This window comes from Patella vulgata, chromosome 7 (genome assembly GCF_932274485.2).
Source record: "Patella vulgata chromosome 7, xgPatVulg1.2, whole genome shotgun sequence".
Classification (NCBI taxonomy): domain Eukaryota; kingdom Metazoa; phylum Mollusca; class Gastropoda; family Patellidae; genus Patella; species Patella vulgata.
Window position 1 is genome coordinate 23,046,261 of NC_065885.2, and position 23,280 is coordinate 23,069,540.

General features: G+C 34.5%; 1 protein-coding gene across 4 annotated transcripts; it reads right to left on the bottom strand.

Annotated features, from left to right (window-relative positions):
* Positions 1-401: 401 nt before the first annotated feature.
* On the bottom strand, positions 402-22,357 carry LOC126827680 (coiled-coil domain-containing protein 150). Of its 4 annotated transcripts, none has more exons than XM_050557131.2 (22): positions 22,235-22,351; positions 20,058-20,207; positions 18,830-19,417; positions 18,199-18,384; positions 17,197-17,326; positions 16,474-16,610; positions 16,102-16,209; positions 15,265-15,374; positions 14,325-14,502; positions 13,957-14,118; positions 13,128-13,319; positions 12,259-12,450; positions 11,222-11,391; positions 9,013-9,139; positions 8,179-8,373; positions 7,819-7,887; positions 7,412-7,573; positions 7,074-7,160; positions 6,168-6,247; positions 5,913-6,021; positions 2,878-3,024; positions 402-2,367 (listed from the first exon to the last, which is right to left on the bottom strand). In XM_050557131.2, the coding sequence occupies exons 3-22, from the start codon at positions 19,370-19,372 to the stop codon at positions 2,296-2,298; spliced, it is 3,156 nt and encodes a 1,051-aa protein (XP_050413088.1). In that variant the 5' UTR covers positions 19,373-19,417; positions 20,058-20,207; positions 22,235-22,351; the 3' UTR covers positions 402-2,295. The 4 variants fall into 4 exon arrangements, with proteins under 4 accessions (XP_050413088.1, XP_050413086.1, XP_050413089.1 ...); XM_050557129.2 differs by having other exon boundaries at positions 18,830-19,420; XM_050557132.2 differs by lacking the exon at positions 20,058-20,207 and having other exon boundaries at positions 22,235-22,357.
* Between the last annotated feature and the right edge of the window lie 923 nt (positions 22,358-23,280).

Consider the following 23,280-nt stretch of genomic DNA (forward strand, 5'->3'; position numbering starts at 1 on the left):
CATTGAGCTGATCTAGCTAGGATCAGAGGGACCCCCACCAGTGCAAAATCTTGACCATTTGGATCAGGCATTAGGCAGGAATGGAATACTAACGCAGACTGGGATCCAACGTCTCATTCAATCAATGAGGAGGAAGTTACACCAGATATTGAGAGTTTGTGTCTTCATTTCTGGTTCAACGTTTCCTTGAGGCAGTCAAGGAAGATCGAATACCTGCCAAAACATAAAAAAGCTAATATATCTGATCAAACACTTGCACTATATTCAAACAGAGATGTACATGCATTTGCCAATCTTACTTTCTTAATGTGATGCAGAGATACCTGTGTAGTATTAGTGGTATGTCTGGGCATCAATAACTATGCATTGTTTTTACATGTATTTAATATACACACTATATTTTTAAACCCTGCATTTTAGTGTGGGCGTATTATGTTGTCACCCATGTCAGTCCACCTGTCAATGTTTGGATTGTGAATGCTATAGAGGCTACAATGTTTTAACGATTTTTTTCTTTAAAGTGAACTCACAGAAAGAGATGGTTTGAAGGTTTAATAAACTCCCAAGCAAAACATGTAAACTACTAACTTTAACATGATCTTTTTTGGAAACCCTTTACCACTTCAATGAATTGGTGCCCTTATACATTTTCTAACCTTTTAAAGAAATGAAAAGTGTTTAAATACAATAAATGTATTGCAAAAACTACCGATGTGAACTATCAAAATAACTGGGACCAGTCACTACATGTGACATAAAAATTGTTTCTTTTTTTAAATCAAAATACACATTTAAATATACATTGTCCCAAAAGTATTTATCAAGTGGTTATTTCCAATAAAAGTATGGCAAATTTGGTATACATGTATATGGAAAGTATAGACACCCAATCTTACTAGAAAAATACTGGATTACCCAAAAAATACCCATGGGACAAGCACTGGGCAAATAGTCATACAGTTTGGGGAACATTGAGGGGTGTCAACGTACAAAAGACTCTGTAGTTAAACGGCGAAAAAAGAATTTACTTTAGGCCTCAATATGTATGAGATAAATGGACAGTAAGTACTGAAAAATATGTTCTGAAAAATGGACCCTCCCACAATGAATTGAGCTGACAGACATGGCGTCTAACAACAGTTTATTTATAGATTGTGGTATCTCCCCACGAAAAAACATTTTTGAGAGGGATTTGAAGCAAATTGTTGATAAATTAATTAGTTTGAATAGGTTTTTAGTTCAAATATATCATCAAATCACTTAGTTTGTATGCGGGAAAGTATCTTTAAATAAGAAAATTGCAAATAATTTCATGTTAATTTCTGCTCAGATCCGGTAATATCAGAATTAGTTAACAATCAATTTCTTATATTGAAACTGTGGTAAAAAGTATGAGATTCATAGAAGTTTAAAGGCACTGACCACTGGTGGCAAAATAAACATATGCCATTTGGAATGACCAATGCCCCTATACAGTTTTCATGGTTAGCTGACAAAAGCAAGTTTATAAAGATAGAATGGTACAATTAAGGATCAACAATATCTGAAATAATGATGAAAGAAAATAATGTATATTTAATATATTTTTTATAGTTTTTCCACATCATTTATGCCATTGTCATATAAAATAAATAATATCACAGTTTAAAAATGCAAAGAAGTATTTAGCAGTCTTCATCCACATCGCTTGCACAAAATATTACTTATTTACATACATTTACTATATAATTATATATACACAGTATTTACATATACATATACAATATGTCCTTAAATTGAAAATGAGGCATGGAAGAGTAAAATAACCAGCAGCTATACCATGAAAAATTAGAAAAATATCTTCTTCATATATTTAAGATACAGAATACACAAATTATCTCTGAGTGAGATAAAGTAATAAAAGACACTGGACAATAATGAAGAAAGTATAGTAAATCATTATAAATCTATATCAATTCAATACTTAATCAAAATTAGACCATTACTAATGTATACATGTAAATATATGATAAAAGTGAGAGAGTATCCCTGCTATATTAAACTAAGTGCTACATTGGATATTAGTGACTAAAATGATGAATGAAATATTCCATATACTCTATATAATCTACAAATTAGAAATTTTCTGCACCGATTACTAATAAATGCTGTTTACATACAAATACTTTGTTTACCTAAGATGTGAAAGATTTATTGTGATGGGAAATTTAAATGCTGTTTGCAAGCTGATGTTGGGAAATTTAATGCTGTTTGCAAGCTGAAGTTGGGAGATGTGAAAGCAATTTTTAAAATATTTTACAGGTCATCAATATGTAACTGATTTTCTAATCTGCGTATCATTTGATCTAAATGTCTTGAGTTGGCAGCCTGTAAATAAAATTAGAATTATTACTAAAAATTACTTATTTATTTTACCAAAGCTCAAAAGCACACCAAGCCAGATCATTCACCTATATCTCAAACATCAAACATAGACAGGGGCTTGTGAGGCACAATACACCCACCAGCAGTGAAGTCATCTGTGGTAACTCTAAAATCCTGCTTAGCAAGTTTTAAATAATGCACCCAAGTTTTAAAATTTCATAAATAGCTTTGTAGTGTAAAGCATTCACAATGTGGACGGAAAAATAACTTGACAAATGCATTCAGTAGCACCAACACTTATTTTCAATTGAAATATTCTTAATTTTCCACATCAAACCCTACTTTATAACAGAAACAAAATGACAAGTAACTGAGTCATCCACATCAAATTTAATAGATCATTATAGATTGAATTTGATGACACTAAGATATTCCTCAAGATGTAACAGGTTTACAGAGATTGAGAAAACTGAAATATAAATATCAATAAGTAAACAGTATTGTATTGCTCACCTTATAATTTTGATGTTTCATTTCAGTATATTTGGTGGATTCTCTTTCAAATTCCAGTTCATTCTCTAAATGTCTCATCTGATTTTTATTTTCATGTTCAGCAAAATCAGCATAAGTTGCTAAACGACTAATTGTTTCTCTACTCTCCTGTTAAAAAAAAGAAAGAAAAAAAGGGTCTTTAAACTTATTTAATCTAAAGTTTTCCTGAAAATTCTGACACTGAGTCAGTAATACATAATCAATTGTTTCATGTGTTATGGAAACCTGCGACTCAAAAAATGAGTTATTTAAATTTAAGAATCTACGGACCTTGAATTTTTTCATGTGATCAAAAACCTTTATCATTATTAACTATGTAATTGTTGATAAAAATGGGGGAAATGTCAGTCAGGATTTCTACATTCACCATATTATTACAACCAGAGTGGAGAAACAACATTTAATTGAAAGCCAAACTCCAGTTGCTCAACTCGAATGTCAATTCTGTATTAATTTGTAGGTCAGTGACATGGACGAAAACCAATACTTACTAAAACTGGTATTCAAAGGCTTAAAGATACATTATGTAAGATTTAGATAAAGAGCTAGCCATTCTTGCTATAATATACTCAGCCAAATTAAAAACTTGACACTGATGAATTTCAACAAATTTTTTTTTCTGGTAAGTCAAATAAATTTTAAAGTGTTTCTAACGATAGTAAGTAGTAAGAAGCCTTTAATTTCATAAAATTGTAAAGTCACATGGATCACGTGACTTTTGAGCATATAAAGATGAAAAACCTGAAAAACACGTGCAAACACAAACTCGTGAGGTCAATCGATGCAAGTTTGCTTAAACTGAACACGCACACGTAACTTGAACTGGAAAAACAAATTAAAATTGTTATTTTCATCTTTTTTAGAAAATGCAGCGCCTTTCAAATGTAACATGTCTACGTGCTGTAGGTAGGCTCTATGCTGGTCAGTCTGTGGTCACTGTTGCAAGAGCCTTTAATTGTTCACGCCAGACAATAATTAATCTTAGAATGAGAGTGCTTCAAACTGGAACTATTGCCGACCGCCCAAGGGCGGGAGCGCCACGTGTGACGTCACTCCAGGAAGATCAAGCTGGTCAGTCTGTGGTCACTGTTGCAAGAGCCTTTAATTGTTCACGCCAGACAATAATTAATCTTAGAATGAGAGTGCTTCAAACTGGAACTATTGCCGACCGCCCAAGAGCGGGAGCGCCACGTGTGACGTCACTCCAGGAAGATCAAGCAATACGATTACGTCATTTTAGAAACAGATTTGTCACTCCAACCTCCACAAGTAGAGAGATGTTTGGTGGAAGGGTAACTGCACAAACTGTTCGAAATCGCTTGCAGACTGCTGGTCTTCGAGCCCGGAGGCCCTATAATGGACCAATATTGACACCTCTTCATTGCCGTAACCGACTTGTGTGGGCCACAAGACACATAAGATTTACTCAAAGACAGTGGAATTCGGTTGTCTTTAGTGACGAATCTCGATTCACTTTGAGATTTGACGATGGCAGGGTCCAAGTGTACCGCAGACGAGGTGAACGTTACGCTCAAGTATGCGTCAGAGAAGTTGACCGATTTGGTGGCGGCAGCGTCATGGTTTGGGGTTCTTTTTGTGCACATGGACGTTCTACTCTTGTTGTTGTCCAAGGGAACTTAAATGCTGTCCAGTACAGGGATCAGATTTTGCAACCTGTTCTTCTTCCGTTTATGCAGAGACATGGGCCTGGACTAACGTTTCAACAAGACAATGTTCGACCCCATACAGTAATTGCTACCCAGAATTTTTTAAGAAATGCCGGTGTCCAAGTCCTGGATTGGCCGTCGCTTATCCCCGATCTTAATCCTATTGAACACATCTGGGACGAACTGGGTCGACGTGTTCGTCAGCAAGTGAATCCACCACTGACGTTGCAGGACCTTCAACATGCTCTTGCTGAGCAGTGGCGACGTCTTCCTCGGGTAGTGTTTACTAATGTTCTGAGATCCATGTGGCAGTACGAGACGCTAGAGGAGGCCACAACCGTTACTAAACAATTTATTCCGATTGTTCTCCAAGTCTGTGAATTTCATTTTGGGGGGTACTGTGACATCACGAACGTTATCAATGTCAAGGACTTTCGGCGAGACGTATTCTTGCTTTCTGTTGATGTCAAGGTCGTCTGTGCACAACATAACACTAAAATAGTTGCCTTAAACCAAATATTAAAAATCTAGTCCCAAAAATCCTGAGTGTCAAGTTTTTAATTTGGCTGAGTATAGTTCGAAAATAGGTAATGCAAAATGAATAATTTGAAAACTGCATTCAAATTACTCTATTTTGAGTGAAGATATTAGGCTTTGAAGGTTTGACAAGACGTGTCCAATAATTTCAACCATCATACTGGTTGTTCGAAATTAAATCAAAATATGGCTGAACCTTTCTAATCTATTTAATATCGGAGAAATCTGATGCCATCAAGAGTTGATTATGGCCTGGATCAGTTAATTAATGTCTAATTAATAATTTAGAAAACATTTAAGGCCTAAAGAAAGAACTGCAGTAAGCAGATTTAGCTCTTGCATAATGTATGTTTCATGATAAATGTAAAACTGGGCACATTTAATTTATAGAATACTTGCAACTTCCAACAATACAATTTAGAGTTGAAATGAAATGAGGTTTAACATCCTACTGTTCTGCTACGACTGGGCTAATGAAGATGGGCATATGCCATACAGTGTGCTATGAGGGAAATTTTGTCTGGGCCTACTCTTATATCAAATTCCAACTTCCAAGGGATCTTTTACATACACATCAATGTGTACACGGGACCTATACATTGTCCCTTGCCAGGCCTTCTGTCCTGCATCACTGATAAGGGGGAACCACACCGGAAATTCCTTATTAACTTTGTCGGCCAACACAGAGATCAAACAAAAGACCTGCAGGTTATGGCAGGTTATAGCAACAGAAATAAAAGGACCAAGAAGAAGAACCTAAGGTAAATTAAAATTGTTTTAAAGAAACATTACCTTGATCATGTCCTTGGCTTTATCAGCAACTCTTTGAGCTTTTCGTTTCTCTGATTCAAGATGAGACGTTTGTACAGCATTATCTTCTTCTAATTTAGCTTGAGTTTGCCTTAAAAAATAATACATATCAATTTTTAAATTGAAATCATATTTTAAAATTTCAAATATTTTTCAAAGTTTATTCCATCCAGAACCATAGTGATTTGTGGTAATAAAACGTTCCTTTTCAAGTTAAAATTAAATGGAATAATTTACCTGGATCTCACAATTTCTTTTTGAAGTTTATCAAACCGTCCTTTAAACCACTGATGAGCATCTTGTAAATGCTGAGATATCTACAAAAATTCATTTGAAAAGATAAGTTTTGTTATAAACATCAGTAATATTTATGTATTTTAAGCACAAAGGCTAGATTAGAGAAATATTGTATCATTAGGGTCCTTTCAATAAGATAATACACATGGAATCCATTACTGTGTATTCTCTAGTCTTTATCAATATTACTTTATAAAGACTGGACATGGAATGAAATGGGGTTTAACATTTTATTTTTCTGAACCTACTGGGCTAAAGAAGATGGGTGTATGCCATATAGGGTTCTATGAGGGAAATTTTGCACAGACAGCAGTGCTACAGACATGTCAGTTTGAATTCCAAATGGTTCTTTTATGTGCACACCAAATGTGTACACTGTTCCTTTCAGGATTTCTTCCCATCTGAATGACTAAACAGACACTGTTCTTTGCCAGAGTATGTCATTCATATCATTGCTTGATATTAAGTCATTAAAGAATCTGAGTTGAAACATTGCTCAGTAATAAACCATAATTGTATTCCATAGAATGTAATCGAGTTAATAAATCCCATTGAAACAGTTTATCAATAAGATGATCTAGTGAGGTGTAGGACAATGTAATTAGACAAAGTTGATGTTACCAACAACAAATTTTTAACAAAGGCTATTACAGTATATATTTTCCATCCTTTTATTAGAAATGGATGATGCAAACTATTAATACATAAAGACATAATATAACTGTCATATAAAGTTAAGTACATCTGTATATAAATTTGAAACTAGAGTACAATGTAACTAATCATATTTTCAAGCGTGAAGCAAATTACTTTAACAATTCTATTATACCAAAACAAACTTCCTACCTCTAATGATTCATTGTGAGCTTCTTTTAAACGATCTTCTGCACTTTCTTTCTGAGTGTATAATTCTTCTTCACGTTTTTTGGTAAGCTGAAAGGGTTTAAGCAAAAATAACCATCTATTATAATCATATAACTATCATTATATATAAGTTCTGACTGTTCTTTGAAACCTTTTTGTAGAGACATATTCGTATTCAACATCTTAATTGAAATTACATAAAGTTTAAAAACCTTTTTCCTCAGGGTTATTGCCTGACTAACATTTCACAGTAAAATCTGCCAGTCTTATCAATAGCTCTAATGTGAAAACAAAACTGTTTAATTAAGTGGGCAACATACACTATATTTTTTCTTCATCTCTTCTCTTAATTTCCGCTCTTTCTCCAGTGCATTTTCTTTCTGCTGTAGTAACTGATTAGTGTTAGCTTGGGCTTCTGCTAACTGTTTTAATTCTGACTGTAGACCACTGATCTGCTTCATAAAGGTCTTAATGGTATCTGCCTGAGTTGCATAACAAAAATATTTGGTATAACTTCCCATGCGCAACTATGATATTTCATTGAACTACTGTATAATAAGGTTTTTTTAAAGAAACAAAATAAGTTAATGTCAAGATATATATACCAACAAAATTTAAATAGTTAATGAATTGATAAGTATCTGGTAGATTTATATATATATCTGATGTAAATTAATCATTATTTAGCATTTTCATTCTTCAGCAGATATACTTCATGCTATCATACCTGTTCTTTATTTTTAGATATATATTCATCTCTCATTGATTCTAGCTCATTCATATCTTCTTTCACTGCCTGAAATAAAAGACACATGGTCATCAATGTAGCCAGACAATAGTCATGTAACAAAACAAATTTTTGTAAACCAAAATAATTTTATATTACTGAACACAATTATAAAGAAGGGATGCGATCTAACATCGATAACCTGAAAACCAGATGAGGTCCATAGTCTTTTTCGGGTGGGATTGAAAACAATGTTACCAGATGCCAATCACATAGTATTCTTCTTCAGGAAAGAGCAGATAACTCAACCACATCCTAAGAGGTAAAACACTTGCTGACCAGACACAAGACAAATATTACCTTCATTTTCACAAGATTCTCCTCCAGATGCTTCTTAGCTTTGTGTAAATATGCCATTTTGTGTTTTTGGTCAGTAACTTTTGTCTGTAATTCAGTTATTGACTTTTCTTTATCTGACATTTTGTGTCGAAGTTCAGTATTTGTTTTAACCAATTCTGAATTTCGAGAAGCTAAGCTATCATTCTGTTTCTTCATCTGAAACATCAATAAAAAAAACACCTCAAATATATTTTTGATCATGATTTCTTTAATTGAAATTCACAGCTGCAAGGTAAAGGCAAGAAACATAGGAGAGTATGGCTTTAATGGCAGCATTTGTGATAATATCTGTACAAATTTTATACAGATATTACCACTAAATGTTATTCAACATGGTCTCTAAATATAATAGTATACACTGGGGATGCAATACAGGATTTCCAAACTAAGAAATTTGGTGTATCACTATTTTCACTTTGTTTGAGATTTTATAAAATAATTTAATTGTATGAAAACACACTTCCGTTTACTTAATAAAAATTCATGTAAACAATGGCATAATAAAAGGATTTTTGTACAATAAATTGATGATTTTAGACATCTTTTTCTTTTTTATACTGTATTGAAATCTAAATTTCTTATTTAATGACACCATTCAAAATCCTAATTCCAAAATTTTATAAATAATGCAAAATTGTTTGAAATATATTGCAATAACTATACATTGCATTGCAATAGACCTGGTTGCATCACTACATATTGCAATACGAGTTGGGGCTGCAATACGCAGTCCTTTTCTACACTGTGCCAGTTGTCTTGTTACATGAAATTTCAACCATTCAAATCAAAGGTTACCTCTGATATATCTCGGCTTGTCTTTTTCATAGATTTTTCTCTTTCTTTCTTCAATTCTTCTCTTACTTTCTCCATTCTACTTTCAAATTCTTTAATTTCATGTTTCATTTCATCATGTTCTCTATTTCTAAAAGATAGGAATGTAGTTGAAAACATTGTTAAATCATGTTATGATTGCAAATAATATAGGTAAACACACAGAATTGGAATCAATCATACAATAACAATATACACCTGATATCATCTTCGGTATTCCCAGCAGTATTGTTCCGTTCTACTCCATATGCATATAGTCAAATTATCTGCCCTTGATAAAAAATGTGCTATTTTTATTGACCAATCAAAAAATTCAAAGGGAACTAACTCACATTTTATTGCAACTAAATTGAGCACACAAACTGCTTTATTGTGGTGAACGTCAACAATGACGCTAAGAGGGGTATGTAAACTGTTTTTTGATTGATTCATAGAATCAATCTACATGCCAATGAAATCACCAAGTGCAGATAATTTGAATTCGTGAAAACCCCGTTAATGGACCCAGTGGAGTAGAACGGAACGATGCCACTGGTTATACCGAGAATGACCTGATAATAATATATGCATCTGAAGGAAAGGTGAAACATATATACTGAGCGCCATGGAAAACGCATCACTTAGTTTTTCGTATAACAAAATGATCCTGTAAACATATCTTATTTATTTTGGTTCTTATTGTGAACAATATTCATATGGGAACACATCAATAACAACATATTTGTACACTTATGGATGTTTTATCTGTAATCAACGGTACAAAGTCAGAGGGGTCAAAACCAAAAGTATGACACAGATGTCAGTAGCGCGTGTGCCCTCCACGGGCCTTTACGCACGCTGCGCAGCGACGCCGCATGGACTTTACCAATGTTTGAAAGAAGGCCGGCGTCCAATATCATCCCAGACATGTTCTGTCGGTGCCATGTCCGGAGACATGGCTGGCCAGTCCAAGACTTTGATGTTGTTAGCAGCCAGGTAGTCCATACTAAAACGGGCGATATGCGGACGTGCATTATCCTGTTGGAAGTGCTGAAGTTGTGGGTGCGCTCGAAACACCGGAACAACAATTGGTTGCAAGACATCATCACAGTAGGCTACAGCATGTAGCGGTCTTGAGCCTGGGTTGTAACACGTTGTGGACCAGGACGTTGACGGTCACGTGTTGATCCAGTAACTCGAACACGTTCCACCAACCTTACAATAGTGGACTGATGACAATTGAAGTGTCTGGCAATAGCACGTGTAGACATGCCAGCCCTGGACATTCCCATGACTTCATTCTGTTGATTTTCAGTAAGTCTCGGCATCTCTAGCTCGATTCTTTCACATGTCCAACAACAAATTACGACAGATTGACGTTTCACAGTTCACGTACTGCACATTAAGCTGAAAACATGCTTTTAAAGGGCTAACACACAATGCTGCACGTGAATATTGGGTTTTTCATGTGCATCTTGTGCAATTTTTTTTTGGGGCACACGGGCCGATATTTTTTGCATTTGGGAGCATTGTGTGAAACAATAGTTCATAGTATTGTATAATATTATACATACAAAACCACCTAGTAATAAAATATTTGGGAAAAAAAAGTGATGCGTTTTCCATGGAGCTCAGTATATTTAATGAACAAAATAGGTAAATATTTATCATTAATCATTGTTCTGTACAGGTATGTCAATTTTGTGACAAAATATTTTGAATATTGATAGGGAATAAGTTATTAAACAGACAGCTGTGTGTAGTGTCAGGATAACCTTGTCTATAGTTGGCCATAATTCTTTATCTATATTTTACCTAACACTGTTACATAATTTTCCAATAGCTCAATCTGTGGAGGTGAAACTGTTCAGAAAGGTGAATACGCTATTTCTTTACACCCATTTGTATCAACCTGTGAAATCTGAGACAGTTCTGTTGATTTGATTATTCTATCAGGGCCCTGTTTCTCAAAATCTTAACTAAAGATAAAATCCAAATTTTACTTTTAGTAGATACTTCAATTTTGATTGGCTAAGCACTAAAATCAATCTAATATTATCCAATCAAATTACTAAAATTTGGATTTTATCTTAGTTAAAATTTCGTGAAACAGGTCCTTGGTGGTTAAAATTACAAATTTTGTCCCGATATATTTAACATTAATACACAAACAACAAATATCTAATCATCTTACTTTTGATTTTTAAGTTGTGATATTAAAGTATCCTTTTTTCCAAGTTCTACTTGAAGATTTTCTACTACTGTCTGTAACTGGGAATGAGATGTCATTACAGCTTCTAATGTTCCTGCTATTTCACGATTGACGGCTCGAGCATCCTCCATATGTTTCTGGGTATGAGATACCTAAATACGCACAAATATAATACATGCCAATAGATTTATTATATGTTATGATATTGTATTTCATTCATCATACATTTTCATATTCTACTTCATTATATATACATTCTTATGAGTTCATTGCATGTTTTGTTATTCTATTTCATTAAACATGTTCTGCTATTCTAATTCATCATAATGTTATGTTATTATATTTCATTACATATTCTATAACTCTTCATCATCATAAGTTGCTATAGTATTTTATTATATGTTCTATTATTTTATTTTATCATAATATTCTGTTATCCTACTTCATTTACATTGTATGTTCTGTTATTCTATTACATTGTATGTTATCATTCTATTTGATTTATGTTATTGGCCAAGGGGGTAAGACGCTGGCTCGGTAGCCTGGAGGTCGGGTGTTCGATCCCTGCATTGGCCGAGAAAGTTCATACTGACTTTCAAGCGTGGTTCCCCCTTGTCAGTGATGCAGGACGGAGAACCTGACATGGAAAGCTGTCTAGTCATTCGGATGGCACGAAAAACTGCGGTCCTGTGTACACACTAACGTGCATGTAAAAGATCTATTGACAGAATTTGATATAAGAGTAGGCTGTAGTGCCGCTGTCCGAGCAAAATTTCCCTCATAGCACACTGCATGGCGTATGCCAGTCTTCATTAGCCCAGTTTGGATTAGAACAGCAGGACGTTAAACTCCATTTCAATTCATTTCATGTTATTCTCCTATTTGATATATGTTCTGTTTTTCGACTTTCATCCTGTGTTTTAATTCTATATGTATTTCACCATAAGTTGTTATTCTATCCATTAAAATAAGTAAATCTAGTTACACTGCTTACGTCAAGTTCATTTTATGATACTTACTTTATGTTTTTCTCTGCCTTCAATCATTTCTATATGACTGAGTAATTCTTTAATTTGTTTTTCTAGTTGTTTCTCTGTTTCTATAACCTGTTGTAATTCTTCTTCTTTAAGTTGCACGGCTGACTGGGATTGTTTTAACTGGTGCTCTAATCTTTTTACCAGTATTTTTGTTTCACTCATATCTTTATGTGCCTGAAAGTTAAATATCAAAATGCCAAAAGTTTAAATTGCCACTACTTCATGTGTTGATTTTTGTTGGTCTTTCATTCAAAATGTTTATACTACACATCATAAAGCCAATACTGGGATATAATTGGATTTAAACAAAAAATTAACTTCCGCTTATAAACTTTTGAAACAAAAATTTATATTAAAATAGATCTTGTCCCATCACTAATCGAAATAACACACCAGATCAATACTTTAAATGCAGGATGGAGGGCCCGACAAGGACAGCTGTGCAGTCGTTCGGATGGGACAAAAACCGAGGTCCCGTGTAAACATTGGCATGCACGTAAAAGATCCCTTGGCAGTTGGAATTCCATATAAGAGTAGGCCTTAGTGCCGCTGCTCGGGCAAAATTACCCTCATATCACACTGTATGGCATATGCCCATCTTCATAAGCCCAGGTTAGCAGCAGAACAGTAGGACGTTAAACCCCATTTCATTTTATTTCATTTAAATGCTTTATTTTAACCTAAACCAAATAGATCTTATCTCCTTTAAAATAAATGTCTATAATTTTCTCAATGCCTTTCCAACATTTATCGCATTAGCTCAAAAATTCATCTGAGCAACATTTATCACCACATTAGCTCAAATATTCATTTGAGCAACCTAAGCTTATCTAGATTCAACTATAACAAACCTTGCTGTATTTATCTTGTAAACCTTTACTTAGTTTACGAAGTTGTGGAACATCAGAGAGATCCTTCTGTGCTGATTGTAATTCGGAACGCATCTGTGTCACTTGACTTTGTAATTTACCATTTTCATAGGCCAGTTTATTTTTTTGATCTAACATGTCCTTCAGTGTTTCTTCTATTTTCTTCTGTGAGGACTACAATAAATATTAGATGTAACTTACTTTACTTTAAAACTATAATAGTAACATATATCTGAAGCAATTTGCATTACTCTAAACTCTTGGATGCAGGAGAAGAAAATAATCCCTAAAGGCTGTTCCATAACCTTTAGGAACATATAGATGTAGAGATCACATCTTTTGGTATAAACAAAGTGATCCAGTGATTGTATATTTTAAACTACTACACATCAATTATCAATGATTTAATATACTTGACCACAGTCATCCGGAACTTTCAGGAATAGATAAAGGTAGAAATCTCATCTTTTGGGACAGCCCAAGGTATGTTAAACTCCAGCGAGTTATTACTGAATTAAGATGGTCTAAGACTATACGAAAGCTAGTGGTTGAGTAGATATAATTTCTTTTGAAGCAAGAATAATTAGATGCACAGATCTAGCTTTTTGTAAAATCTCAACTTATCCAGATTTCCATTAATATTTAGAGTTTACATACAGTAGCTAACAAATTTTATTAAACGTAACCAAAATAAGATGGAATTATTCTGTAGTTAGCATTTGAGTACGAGTAGCTACAATTTCATCTGAAATCGAGTACTGATATGTCCACAAAGAAAGAATTGAAATACCAATATTGCCTAGTTAAGTACCTGTTGCTCTGTAACACTACCCAATCTCTCTATTAAATCAGCATTTTCTCGTTCCAATTGAGCCTGAGTGGTATAAAGTGTATTTAATTCTAATTTGGTATCTTCTAAATCATTCTGTAATTTCTTTCTTTCTTCCATCATTGAGTCTACAGTATGATTTACCTATCAAAAATAATGTGGAAAATGGCAGTAATAAATGATGAATAATGTTTTCTTCAAAAAATGTTGTTCAACTGGATTCCCATATTCAGATTTCTACTACCAGTACAAGAAATGTCAGAATTTAAAACATTTTAGTTTTACCTTCAATAGCTGGCAACTTTATTAATATTTTAAGAAAGATCATACGTCAATTTTAAATAACAAACCTCTTCTAATAAACTCTCTTTATCTTTTATCAGAGCTTCCTTCTCAGATTGATTTTTTTGAAGTTGATCTCTTAATGATAACAATTCATTTTCTAAAGCACTGGCAGCTGAGGTAAATCCTTTTTCTTTACAAGTGATGTGATCTCTTGCTTCAAACAACTCAGTTTCACATTTAGCACTAGAAAAGCAATCATAATAATTTTCATTTAGTGTATTCTCTCCAAATGTCATTTAATGTGGTATAAATTGCATTTCTATTGATCAACCAACCAGATTACAGTAAGTTAATTGTGTGTGCAGATGGCATTTTGGTTACGGTAGATATGTTATTAGAAAAACATCCTTGCATTATCTCATTTATAAGAATTGAAATGAAATGAAATGGGGTTTAACGTCCTACTGTTCTGCTCCTATACTGGGCTAATTAAGACGGGCATGCGCCATACAGTGTGCTACGAGGGAAATTTTGCCTGGGCAGCGGCACTATCGCCTACTCTTATATCGAATTCCAACTGCCAAGGGATCTTTTACGTGCATCTTAATGTATACACGGGACCTCTGTTTTTTGTCTCATCCGAAGGACTAGACAGCTGTTCTTGTCAGGCCCCCCGTTCTGCACCGCTGACAAGGGGAAACCACGTCGGAAAATCAGGATGAACTTTCTTGGCCAAAGCAGGGATCGAACACCCAACCTCCAGGCTAGCGAGCCAGCATCTTAACCACCTAGCCACCGTGGCTCCCTCTAAGAATTGACTGAGAAAATTGCAGTATATTTGAAGATTATCAACATTCAGTCACAAGAATCCACCAAAATAGATTGCAGTATGTGTCAAATAACTGATAATTAAGGTACATTTCAAGTTTGTCCATCTATCCACCTCAGTTAAAGTTGAAGGATGGCATGTAAAAGTTATAAACATGTATGCTTAGACTTCCTTACATCTTTTTTATCAAATCGAGATTTTCTTCCCCAAGATCTTTAACTTTAGTTCTAAGATCGACCGACTCTTCTTCTAAATTTATTTTCTCCGATAATCTTGCCTTTTCATTCTGCCATAAAAATAACATTAATTATGAATTAATCTTGGATTAAAAATAGATTTCAATGTTTCAAATATCATGCCAAGCATGTACTAATTACAAGTTACAACAATTACAGTGCAATGAGAGAGAGAGAGAGAGAGAGAGAGAGAGAGAGAGAGATGGGATTTAACGTCCACTCGACACGAACTAGGTCATTTCGCTACTAACACATGGTTCAATTTTATTTCAATAATTTGCTTGCGCGTAGGGGTCTTTAGCAGTGGGAGGAAACCAGAGGACCCAGAGAAAACCCACGAGGTTGGACAGGCGACCCTACTCCTTGTCATGTACAACCGGGAAATTGAAACCACGAAAGTTGACTCAATGACAGACCTCATGATACAGCGTACATGTGCTAACCATTCAGCCATCCAACCCCCACAGTACAATGAAAATAATAATACTATAATATACACTTTATCTCTTTACCCTGTAATTTAGGTTTCAAAATACTGAATCGATAATCAGGATTATGTTTATGCATGTCATATAGTTATCAAGTTACATTGATTAAAAATTTAAACTAACAACGGGTCAAAATACTGGTAGGGAATCAAGATAAAAAATTTATAAATAACATGTTTTGATGTACTACATTTGGGGCATTGACAACTAATGTTAGTTTCTGTCTGAATGGTGAATTAGATTGTTAAACACAGCTGTAATGTTTAACCATGGACCAGCCTGTAATTACCTCAACATCTTTCTTATGTTGTTGTTTATATTTATCTTTGTCTTCTGTAACTTTCAATAAACATTCTTTCAGATCTTTATTTTCCTTTTCTAATGCTGTTGTTTTTTCCTATTAATTGAAAAATGTGGAATCATTACTTATCTATTCAGGAACAAATTTTTAACACTATACATTTATGTGCTGGGAAATACATTGTCTGTGAATAAGTGAATATGGCTATGGTCAATGCAATTATCAAATTGTAACTTGGTAAGTTAAAATACAATGAGTATGGCAAAAATATGAAATCAATGAATAAAAACATGCATGAGTGGATAGAAAAAAAAGGTATCAAATTTTGAATGTCTAAATCTTATAATTTATTTTACTTACTTTGTGTTGATCCATTAATAATTTGGCTTCTTCTAACTGGCTAATCAGTTCATCATATTGTAGTCTTAGTCGATCCAGTTCTGTTGTAATCAGTTGTTTTTCTGTTTCAGTACAATGTAAACCTTGTTTTAAATGGTCTGTTTAAAATAAAAAAAGGTTATTCCAAAATGATCTAGAATTTACAAAGTGTCCTGATCTTAAATATATAGCAATATTTAACTCAAATGGCTATAAATGAAATGAAATGGGGTTTAATGTCCTACTGTTCTGCTCTGACTGGGTTAATGAAGAAGGGAAATTCTGATAACAGTGTCTAGTACTGCAACAATAACAGCACTCTCAATTAACACTTTTATGAAAGGATTTGGTCCCACAATGGGGAATTAATTTAGACAATATGAAAAATAAATATTTGCATATAATTAACTTTTTAAACTAATATACATGTACTAGAAGCCTGTAAAATGTTATATTTCATGTTATAAAAGTAATTTAAGGGCGCTTGACTGGCCACATGCTTAAAGCAACATGTGTTATTCTAAACATCTTAATAGAACACAGGAATCAGGTGTTAAAAGTGTACTATGGATATATTGATCCAACAATAAATAGATCTATAAAGCTATAAGCTTATACATATAGTTACGTGTAGGATTAATGGGCAAAATTTGAACACTGCATACATGTATTTAAATGCACAGTATTTATGGTAGATAACTATACCTGTATCAGTATTTAATTTGTTATATGATTCTTCAGTTTGTTGACGTAGTATCTGTTCCTGAGATAAATCAGTTTTCAACTGGTTCACTTCTGCTTTTAGTGCTGAACAAACACTGTTTATATTACCAACCTAAATGTGTATAAACAAAATAAGAGAAAACTGGTTTACTGGTTGTATATGTACATGCTGTTAAACATTAACCACAGTTCAGTCTAATCAAAATTAAACTGGGTTTTTTTTTTCGCTTATATTGGCGGTTTTACATTACATTTACATTACAGTCTACAGCACAGTTACACTGTAGTCTGACAACATCTTTAAAAAGTTTATTTTTAAATGACCAGACCTGACCTCTTATCTAGCCAATGAAAAGCTGATTGGTACTAACCAATCACAAATCAAATCATCCCTCAAAGAGAACAGATAACTCATATATAAAGAAGTAGCAAAAGTGTCCTGTAGGGGGGTTGGGATGTCCTAGAGTGTTGTGCTGCAAGCTCTATCTGGCCTGTCACCTTAAAGTTACTTTCCCACAAAAGTATTTATCAGGTGGTTATTTCCAATAAAAGTATGGCAATTTTTGGTATATATGGAAAGTAGAAACATCCAGTCTTACTAGAAAAATACTGGATTCCCTGAAAAAACACCCATGGAGCGCATACAAGACAAACATGTAAGGGTTTCCCTAACCGGCAACCCGATGATTAGGGATATCTACTCGAGTGACGTCAAAGGTTGTACACACAGATTGTATGAACTTTAAGCATTAGTGAGCGCTTGATATATATATATATATATATGTAGATAAACTTGATTTCATATGGTAAAAGATGACCAGTCACTTAGAGTTGATAGAGAACTACATTGTAGGCCCACATGTACATGCATTTATACTACATGTACATAGTCAATTCAAGTTTTGTCTAGTGGCTATATGTATTTTTATCAATTCCAACCGTCTAGTAAATATAATAAGATTATTATTTCTTTTACAAACCAACCTCTTCCCTTTCTGATTCCACAACCGTTTCCATGTCACGAACCCTGGACAGTAGTGTATTATGGGAATGCTCTAAGCTGGATCGAAGACTTTTTTCCATCACTAATTCTTCTTTTAATTCTGACACACGTCGGCTTAGCTTCTGTTTACTGGTAACATAATCATCCATTGACATAGTTGCTTCAGTCTAAAAACATATTATTGAATAGAAACAAAATTAATATGATTTTTGGAGAGTTCAGTGAAATACTAATTTAAAAAACCAAAAAAAAACCAACCGAATACTACAATTCTAAACAGACTGTCAAATCTCAGTAAGGACCAGGCACAGCACCATTAAAATTTCAGTAATGCAATTTGATAGAGGATACTGATCCTTGAAAACAGAGTGGTTTCACTGACTAGCTTTGGGATTATAAAAAAGGGTGTTGTTTGAATGTTTGTAGGTGCAATGACTCACTTCGTCCATACGTAAAGTTGCTTTCTGAAACAGGATCCCAGAACAGCCACAAGGAGATTACAAACTTTGCCAAGGACAAATCTAGCCAAGAGGTCTCGCATTCCCTAAAATTTAAGTTCTGTGCTTTTTACAGTTCCATTAAATGTACAGCTATATTGAAATGTATTATTACCTTTGATTTTACAGCCTCTTCTAAATCAGTTCTTAGTTGTTTAATTTCTTCTTTTGCTGTGTTTTTAAGCTCAATTTCTTGGACTAGATCATCTTTTAATGTTTTGAGTTTTCTGGTTAGTTTGGATATTTCAGATTCATAATTCTGTCGTGTCACTTGTAACTTTTCTTCCACTTCAGCTTGAATCTTTCTCTGTAAATCTTTATTACCTTGTAGATTAAGTAAACCTAGTTTCATTGTCTGTATAGCACTTTCTGTCCTACAAACTCGAGAAACAAGTGTCTCATAATTATTCTGAAGAATTTCAGTATCTGCAAGCCTGGCTTTGAATGGTGATAATCTTCCATCGGAATCAGAATTTTTTGACTGAGTAAAACCAAGGTCATTCAGTGTATCTATTAATTGTTGTGTGTCTTTTTCCGCAGCATGGAGTCTTCCCTCCAGAACCTGCACAGTTTGGTGACTAGGTGAAGGCGGTGCTGATGGGGGTATCACTGGCCGTGACATTTTAAGTATGCTGCTCTCTGTAAATGAGCTATCCATTTTGTCAAATAATCTCAAATAACTTCATATCACTTCCAATTAAATCTGCTAATGAAATATTTAAATCAAACAGCATTAATATCAAACCCAATTCTGCTTGTTGATGTTGTTGGATAATATTATATCAAAAATTACAAAATGAAAAATAGTTGAAAAATATGGAGCCAAAATGAAATGAAATGGGGTTTAACGTCCTACTGTTCTGCTTCGGACTGGGCTAATAAAGACAGGCATATGCCATACATACAGTGTGCTATGAGGAAAATTTTGCCCGGATAGCGCCACTACGGCCTACTCTTATATCGAATTCCAACTGTCAAGGGATCTTTTATGTGCACGCCAGTGTGTACACGGGACCTCGGTTTTTCGTACCATCCGAACGACTAGACTGCTGTCCTTGTCAGGCACTCCGTCCTGCATCACTGACAAGGGAGAACCAAGCCAGAAAATCTGGATGAACTTTCTCGGCCAATGCAGGGATCGAACACCCGATCTCCAGGCTAGCGAGCCAGCGTCTAACCCACTTAGCCACCGTGATCCCCCAAATATGGAGCCCAACTAAGCTAGAAGTTTTGTGAAGAAATATGACTGAATGGTACCTTTCCCAGTAATTGAACAGAAAGTGTACTACAAAGTCTACTAAGTACTCATACTTCTAATATTGTAGTAAACAATGGTACTGTACCTTAGCCTACTGCTAGTGTACTACTTCTACTGATTACGTGTCATTTCGGATTTAAAAAAATATGGCTTCGACATTTCGTACTCGGGTAGGTGACGTTTCGGACTCGGGAACAAGTTGAAAGGTAAGGTTGAACACAACTGTCAAATCAATCTATAATAAACCAATAGCGATTTTATCAAAAATAACATGCAGGTAAAATTTACTGCTCGCAATCAAGTACAGCACGTGGAATCGTGGATCACGCACCGTATACATGTAGATCTCTCAAGGAACTGCAAAATTTTCAATGTTGAATGTTTATCTGTAATATGTTTATAAAAAGTAGCAGATGAATTTATTAGAAATAGTCCAATTCAAAACACGAAAGAAAATATTAACATGAACCACATGGTTATTAAAAGACTCTACCAAGCGATAAAACATAGTTGTACTTACAGTTCTTTATCATCGTTTCCCGTAAAAAAAATTATTTTATTAAAAAAGAATAATCTGTAGAATTTATTTCAAAATGACCTACACAAAAAACCAAAGTAAATATTTACTCGACATGCACTGTTTTTACAAGCCCCTAGAATTTTTTAACGATAATCTAGTGTTGAGTCCGAAATGACGCGGAACAGAAATGAAGTACTACCCTTCTACTGGGGGGGGTTGGATGGCCGAATAGTTAGCGTGTGCACGCTGTATCATATGGTCTGTCATTGAGTCAACTGGCGTGGTTTCAATTCCCCTGTTATACATGACAAGGAGTAGGGTCGCCTGTCCAACCTCTTGGGTTTTCTCCGGATCCTCCGGTTTCCCCCCACTGCTAAAGACCCCTACGCGCAAGCGAATTATTGAAATAAAATTGAACCACGTGTTAGTCCCGAAATGACCTAGTTTGTGTCGAGCGGACGTTAAACTCCATTTCTCTCTCACTACTTCTACTCAGATTTGTACTAATTTGTAGGCTTATCGATGAATATTTTTTAGACATTGCAAACTGTGATCTTAGCTACGAGAACATAACTAAAAAGACGCTGAGATATACTGATGTGCTTGTTTTTAGCTACGATTGGATGCCTTTAGTTCCAAGTGGCAAACTCAATTTCTTTATTAATGTATGTACCATCTTAAAAATAAGTTAATTTTATACTATTAGTACTTATTACACATACGCAGTCCAATCTACTGAAACAACATTCATTTATCTGCAAATATTGACAATAAAGTAAATCCATCGTTGTTTTTATCATAATTGATTCAGACGTTCATAATTACGCCGTAATACCTACTGCGCAACTCTGATCAGATGGGTACTTTGATTGGCTATTGCACACGAGGCCCTGCCTTTATGTGTGTACAGACGTAAATTTAAAATGTCGGGAAAAGCGATCTACTGTTGCTTTGATTTATAAAGAGGGGATTTGTACCCATTTCAGGTAGGATTATATGCTTAATTGTAGTTGGGTGTGGCAGAAATATTATAAATAACAATAACCAATCGTCGTTTTGATTAAAAATATTGTCAATTTTGTTTACGAATGCCGCGTGCGAATCGCTCCCGAATGTGCTACGTTGAAGGCAATGGCCTCATCTCTTATCTCGAAACACGGAGGGTTGAGAGATTAAAGGAGCTAAATCGATAACATTTGGGACCTAGAAATTGACACAAGTGGGTCGCAACTCATATGATATAATACTGTAATATGAATGTATATAAACTGATATACATTCAATGGTTTCCGTTTTTACTCTAATTTCAAATCAGTTATGTTCCGCGAAATAAGCCTGCAGTCTCAATCGAATGCAAATTTCTAGCGCCTGGTTATTCCAGTCTACATACGCCGTTTGGTTTAGTGCAATATGTCTAGTCTCGTTCCTCGAGTCTCTTGCTAGAGAACTGAGGCTGAAACGCATGATTATTTTGTCAAAATGTTTATTTTGTCTTAAATATTGGATATCAGAAGCCCATCTTTTTCAGGTAAGATCACAGCATGAATGTTGATTTAAATTGACAAATAATTTGTGTTTTCAATGTTGAAGATTTTGGATGATATTGAGTTAGAGACTTAATGTCTTAGCTACGGTACTTTTAGGTTTGTTATCTAGCCTAACTGTGATCTCTGCTGTAGAATTCACGAAATTGAACTGAATAGCAGCGCAATGTGTATTAGGACGTGTATTAGTATACAAACCTTATGGTACTAAATCACATAAAATAAATTCCATTTAAATAGATAACGGTATAATTTCACATCAAAATAACACTTCAAAAATTCATTCAACTCGAACCTGCCTCTACTTGCATGGATTTACCCACAGAACCCTGATTGGCTTAAAAGACATGCTCTCTAAAAAAGAAAATAACAATCCGTCCTGTAGTGTAAATATACGGATAGTCTTTGGATTGGGGAAAGAAATGTGAGAAAATCCTTGGAATAATTTCTTGCTTTTCAGTGTTGCCTTAAGCACTCGACAAAGGCAATAGGCTAGAATTAAACAAAAGAAGGAAAAATGAAATAGCTTTGTCCAGATTCCATGCTTAATGCATTAAACTGAATGGAATGATAAGATAAAATAAGATATTTATTGCATCAAAACGTCCATTAAGGACAGCATGCATACATATATACACACTTGGACATAGTCATATACATTTAATAATACATGTACATATTACATAGACAACTCAATACATTCATACAGACAGTATACTACATGTATATCAAAGGGGTTTCAGTTACATGTAGTTGCCACCAAATGTGATTTAGCTCTCTCACAAAAGCCAAAAACACATATAAAGTCACTGCCTTGGCAATCAATTTTGGTGGTGTAAAGAGATTAAGAAAATTGTAGGAAATCTTAGGATTTGCCGAGAAGGCTGGATATAAATGAGCTTGGCGTATTTCTTCATACTTGCTACAGTATAGCAAAAAATGTTGCTCGTTTTCGATTGAGTTTAAATCGCAAAATTTGCATAGAATCTGAATGTGAAGATATGGATTTTTGAGTGCTTATTTACTTCATGGACTATCCGGTCTTTCAAGTTCCCTTTCCATACATAGGCGTACGAGCCAGGGGGGGGGGGCAGCTGCCCCCCTAACTTCCGGGCAAGCTGACTTTTCGGGAAGAAGGGTAAAGTGAAAAAAAAATTTTTATTTCATCTACTTGGCAAAATAAAGTGCCCGAAATCTAATTTTACGGGCTGGAATGGGCGTCCATACAAGGTCAGTTCTGCTTC

Bases quoted from the DNA above. Each gene is read 5' to 3' on its own strand.
- LOC126827680 (XM_050557132.2), bottom strand. From the start codon at position 19,372: ATGGATAGCTCATTTACAGAGAGCAGCATACTTAAAATGTCACGGCCA. The intron at 3,025-5,912 runs GTAATGTTTCTT...TTTTTTTAACAG, and splicing joins AAGCCAAGGACATGATCAAG to GAGAGTAGAGAAACAATTAG. The intron at 2,368-2,877 runs GTGAGCAATACA...TTTTATTTACAG, and splicing joins TGAAACATCAAAATTATAAG to GCTGCCAACTCAAGACATTT.